The sequence below is a fragment of the Pseudoliparis swirei genome, chromosome 1 (genome assembly GCF_029220125.1).
Source record: "Pseudoliparis swirei isolate HS2019 ecotype Mariana Trench chromosome 1, NWPU_hadal_v1, whole genome shotgun sequence".
Lineage (NCBI taxonomy): Eukaryota > Metazoa > Chordata > Actinopteri > Perciformes > Liparidae > Pseudoliparis > Pseudoliparis swirei.
In genome coordinates this window covers 14570069-14576068 of record NC_079388.1, presented here as the reverse complement: position 1 = coordinate 14576068, position 6000 = coordinate 14570069, and the positions used below count along the sequence as shown (strand labels likewise).

Below are 6000 nucleotides of genomic sequence, written 5' to 3'. Positions count from 1 at the left end.
AAAACCCACCTCTTCAAACTCGCCCTCACCTGCTAACCCCTGCACCCTATACCCTCCACTACATGACTCATTCCGCATAGCTTCTCCATTTTCTTTCTTTCTTTCTTTTTACCCGAAATGTTCTGTTTGTTTGTTTTGTTTGCTCATTGTCTATGCCTTATTTAAAGCTGCTTTGAGTGTCTAGAGAATCGCTCTATAAATTCGAATTATTATTATTATTATTATTATTATTATTATGATATTGAATATATAATACAATGTCAAAGTTTGTGCTATATTCATTGAATGTGTTGTAACTCTGTAACGCTGTTCATCTGTACACCTGGCATATATTGCTTCTGTCCATCCGAGGAGAGGGACCCTCCTCTGTTGCTCTCCTGAAGGTTTCTTCCCTTTTTTAGCCGTGAACATTTTATGTCACAGGTAAGGTGAGGTCCTGAGACATCGGCTGTATTTGGACAGATTGTAAAGCCCTCTAAGGGAAATGTGTACAAACTAAACTGAATTTAACTTCTAAGATCTTGAAAATAATATTTTGCTCACTTTGGTTCCATATACATCTTATTGTGTGGAGGTGTGGGGCTCAGACTATAAAACATGTCTCAATTTAACAGTCTTGTTACAAAATCGAGCAATAGATATCATGAATAAAGCTGGTTACTATGGTTAGCATATAAATCCATCGTTTATCAGATGTCATGTTATGAAAGTTAATGATTTGGTATCTTATAAATTAATAAAAGTATTAAGAAAACAATGTACAGAGCTCAAGCAAAGTCACTGCCAGACTGTGTACAAAGGTTGTTTTCAATACATGAGTGTAAATATGATTTGAGAGAAGTTTACTGTACAAAAAGCTAAAAAAGAGATTAAAAGAATGTAACTAATTTTTGGTGATCAAATGGATTGTGTAAATAACTAATTTTGAAGGTTACACGTGTAAATGAAATCTAATATATATATAGTTTCCATTCCATTATCCAAACCGCTTATCCTTCTTTATTTAAAAAAAATAAATTATATATATATACATATATATATATATATGTGTATATATATATGTATATATAATGTATTTTTTTTATTTCTAATTAATTATTATAATAATTTAGAATAGGAATATATAAGCATTTAAGCTTCTGACTACCTTTTCAGTCATTTATTTTTGGGGATATTTTTATTGGCTTTACTTATTGTCTGCAATGATTGACTGAATGAAACACATGCTGATTATTAAGACATACCAACGTCACCTTGCAGAGTACATGGTAACTTCAACAATCAGTTTTCCATTCTGGTTCTGTGCAGAGTTGGTCACATTTTCCTGTGAAGTATTGTTGACATTATCTGGTAACCATGAGCAATAATTTAGGACGTTCAACCAATATGCTGTCATCATTCCTTGAACACTGTATCTGGTACAGAGGGGAGGTTTGCGTTAAAGTTTTAATGGAAAGCATTAAATACTACATCTTAGATGTGAAACAGTTCGTGACCAATTCAAAACACATCAACTCATTCCAGCTGATTAGAGATGAGATAGTTAGGATATCAAAAGCTGCAATTCAAAGAAACATAAGGGAACATACAGAGAGTGTTTGTCAGGGTGTGTGAAGAAACCTTTGCACTTTGTTCTTCACTTTACAACCATACAATGCACGCTATTATAACATGACAATGTGTTTTTCTTGAGGTTTATCTTTGTCGTAAAAGAAGTGGCCTTCTGCCCTCCAGTGGTAACTAAAAGGTGATCTCCACTGATTTCCCCGCAAGGGATTTATGACGATATGTTATATGTAACACATACACTGATGATGTTTGCAGGTGTATACAGAAAAAAGGGTAGAGTAATAAAGTAAATGGTAATGCCTGAATAAAGCAGTTTCCTCACACTCCGATGGCAAGAAGCTACTTCCATTCAAGGCACTGCCCTTACCGTCTTGATTTTAAAAAAAAAATCAAATTGTCCCTTTGCATTCACTTTCCAAAATAGCCACTTTCAATATAATTGGATATCGGCTACAACTTCAGTCCATGTTTACTTTCTGTCGTCTCATTCACAGACATGAAATAAACTTGGACCCATTTGTGAAGAGGGTCCAAGTTTGTAAAATGGCCCATAGTGGCTAAATATCAAATTATTCCACAATTAGTTTAACACGTAAAATGTGTGTGAACTGGATAACTGACTGTATAACCTGCATTACGTCTAATGTGCCACAAGAGGTCAGCATTGGTCCAAATTGCACTTGCAGCAAAACTTCACAGGACATATTCATCCCAATATTACTCTGATCTGGACTCTCTTGTACTCTGGCAGCTCTTTGACCAAACATTTTTCAAAGGTTATAATGCGGAATACTCACTCAATGCTTATGATGACTTGTGACTATAATTGATTTACTTTATTTATTACTTTAATCATTTTATGATATAATACGCGTATTGTATATACTGTTAAAATGGTAGATCATTAATTTACATTCAGGCTTGTTCATATAGTTTTCTAAATACATATTTTTTGTATAGGATTAGTGTAGTTCATTTTCATATCGGAAACTAAAGTAAGCCTGAGCGAGTGAACTGAAGGGAGGGGGAGGAGGGAGAGATGAGGCAGAGGAGAAAATAGAAAGGGGGGGGGGGGGTGTAGGATTTACTGGGACTCAGACAGACAGCAGACCGGCTGTCCCAAGCTGCGCTGATCCTTCACTCTCCGGCATCACGAGCCACCTGCCTCTCCGAGAATAACTCACCAAGAAACCCTCAGGGCGAGCGCAACCACAGCGAGGGAGGGAGACAAGAGACACCGGCCGGTTCCTCGTGCCACCCGTTCGGTTTCCAGTAGCCCTCCACTCCCCAACTCCTATAGCCTCCCCCCCCCCGGGTCCTGCGGGAGTTACAGGCTGCTCTCCCGAGCGCGCTTGGAGACCCGGGTTTGTTGTCGTTACCAGGAGAGGAGCGCACAGAGACCCGCGCCGGAGCCGACAGCGCACACGGACTGGCCTCTCAGAGGAGACACTTGCATGGATGCACCATGGCCACGTTTGTCTGCAGGGTTCAGTTTTTAGATGACACCGATCCGTTCAACAGCACCAATTTCCCGGAACCGACTAGACCGCCGCTGTACACCTTCAGGGAGGATATCCCACTCATCAACCAGTTAGCAGGCATCCACCGGCTGCTCAAGACTCCCCACAAGGTAGGATCACCAGCGTGGTAAACAAACAGCCTGCATGTGTTGCCTTGTGAACATTATTTATATACTATTGTAGAGTTGCCATAACGCAAGATAAGATGCAGAAAAACTAAAGTACAACTACAATTATTCACTCTTAAACATACGTTTTATTAATTTGTTACTTATTTATTAACTTAATTAATATCATTATTTTTTTTGATTCAAAGGCATATTCTCGTGAACATATAGATTTCAAACGGAACTATAGGAGGTTGTTTTCATTGCAAACACACTTCCATAACCATTATTCAGAGGCTATTTTAAGAACATATAGCAAGCACAACTCTGCATCATCTCCGGCTCTCCCGCCTGAGGACTGAAACAAGGTTTGAAATCTTTCCCCTTTCATAAACCCAAAGCAATATTCTCTCACGTTGGCGTACAGTGCTCTGCTGGCAGTGCCATTGAGAAAGATGCCGGATCTCTCCACTCGCTCCAAGACACATTGAAGCTGACTTTAACCTTTGACCTCTCGGTTGACGAGGCTACAAATAAGAATAGATCACAATCTCAAAGTTACTTCTCAAAGTGTGTTGCACTCCGTCACAGTGACAGGTGTGCAACGGCATCAGCGCAGCCAGTTAGCATGCGCCTGTGAAAGCTCCGATTCACAGGTGATCGAATTTAGTGGCAAGTGTCGGGTTACGATGGGTGTGTGATAGAAAGTGTCTGTGTACCATTCTTAGTGAATTTCAGTGTTAAACCCAGTAACCCAGGAGGGGGTGGTGGGGGGGAAGCAGTAGCAACACATTCCTCACTGTCGAGGTTGGGTCACAACAAACACACCCACAGAGGCAGATACGTCGTGACCTTGTATTTATTCTTCACTTGTATATAGATGCTGTATAATTCAAGCTGAAAACAGACTCAATTGAAACTAAATGTGAGGCGCAGAGAGAAAGAGAGAGACAGAGAGAGAGAGAGAGAGAGAGACAGAGAGTTCCACTGCTGGCACACAACCCTGACAGCAGACCAAATGGATCTTTCGCTGCCCCATCTTTTAAAAGCCACAAAACAAATGAAAAATGTCCCACAGCACAGCAAAGCTTATGATTACAACCTATACACAGACAGATGGCACAGTCGGCGTTCATGTTTGCAATTTTGTTCACATCAGAAGGAAGACTGTGCGCAATGGCAACTGGATATCTGGCTTAGATTATAGGGATGAAACTAGACTGTTGCACATTTTCTTCCCCGATTTATACGTCGGTGTTGAATGTTATCATATTGTTGGAAAATGTCAAAGCTATAGAGAGAGTTTCACAATTTCCTGAACTATTTCTGAAATCGTTCTTAGTTGAAGCAGCCTCTCTCGCTCTCTTTTCTTTTTAACCTACTGCACTCTTCCCTGAGAAAAGCCTACTGTATTATTATGTTGTGATGGTAGAGTTCTGTCTATGGCTGGCTGGGCTGCATGTAAAGTATAGGTCACTTGTCCCAGAATTCTTGCGGCCGGGGCCTGGAACCCTGCGACACTTTGTTCTCCTCACTTTGGGTGCTGTGGTTTTCCTGACCTCTTCCTTCACCTCCTCTCCCACCTCGCTGACCATGCACCAGTTTATAGACTAAAACACACACACACACACACACACACACACGCACACGTGTGCACGGCTGGGCTCACTTGCCAGGGCTATATCAGTGCATGGGATGTTTCATTTTATCCAAACTGCTGAACAAAGAAGTTTCCTTTTTATTCTCTCAGAATCTATTATCCCTTTTCAAAGAAAAATCTGAATGTTAAAGACGTTAAAATGCAAAGATCAGACTTAAATTAAGCACTAAGATGAAGTTACCCCCTCGAAATTATCCATGAATGTGAAGCTCAATGCAGAAGCCTCACCCTCATTTAAACAGAAACAGTTTAGCAGAAGAAACACCCATTTCCCTCAAAAACAACTTCACAGCTGAATTTTGATTTCATGACCAAAAGGTTCCCATTAAAGCAACACTAGTAGGTTTACTAGCTGTGTAGAACACACCCTCCTCCACGCTCTTCAAAGAAAATTATCCTCTGTGGTTCCGAGTTTGAGACAAAAAAGTTCTTAAAAACTCATCGTTTAAGTTACGTAAGCTTATTGTTAAGTGTCGACCCGTTGTGATCGCCGGCAGGCTTGTTGTTGTTTTAACATGGAAGTAATTACTCCCTTATACCCCACACATTTTTTTTCCTCCCAGCTTTGCTCTTCTGTGAGAATTTGATTAAATGAGTGCACAGTCTACCAGCCGCTAAGTGTTTCCCTGGCCCAGCCTTGGGCCTCGAGTGTGAAGAGCTTGCGGTTCCTTCTGGAGCCACCTCTCCGCCGGCTCCGTCCATGGTGTGTTATGTTATGATATTACTACTATTACCCAAGCCAAGTGTTTTAGGAAGGAGACACCCTTCTGAGGGTGAGCTGTTAGCGTGTTGCGTTACAGAGCGGTCCGGGGCTCACTTCTCGCTGCCCGGGCAGTATTTATATGATGGAGTAATGCGTTTCAATAAAAGCGGAGCAGCAAAAGAAAGCGGGGAGCTGGAGGTGGAGATGGTGGTGGTGGTGGTGGGGCTCGGTCTTGGGCCATGTGTTGGAGACATAAACAAAAGCCTCAAGTGGAATATAAAAAACAAAAAAAACAAAAGCTGAACAATGCGAGCGGATTGGGCACGAGAAAGGCTTTTGTCCTACATAGATGCAGGAAAGTGGGACAGGGCATGATTACCCCCCCACCCGCTTGCTGTCTCTACCCCTCCTTCTATGTTGTCAAGCCTAATCACGAGACTA

At 41.1% G+C, this 6000-nt stretch overlaps 1 protein-coding gene across 5 annotated transcripts in view; it reads left to right on the top strand.

Annotated features, from left to right (window-relative positions):
- Positions 1-2702: 2702 nt before the first annotated feature.
- LOC130198923 (FH1/FH2 domain-containing protein 3-like) overlaps positions 2703-6000 on the top strand; it is a 55715-nt gene continuing 52417 nt past the window's right edge. For all 5 annotated transcript variants that reach the window (XM_056422074.1, XM_056422059.1, XM_056422042.1 and 2 more), the window contains exon 1: positions 2703-3199. In XM_056422074.1, coding sequence (XP_056278049.1) covers positions 3035-3199 — 165 coding nt within the window. In that variant the 5' untranslated portion in view covers positions 2703-3034. The remainder of the gene's footprint in view (positions 3200-6000) is intronic.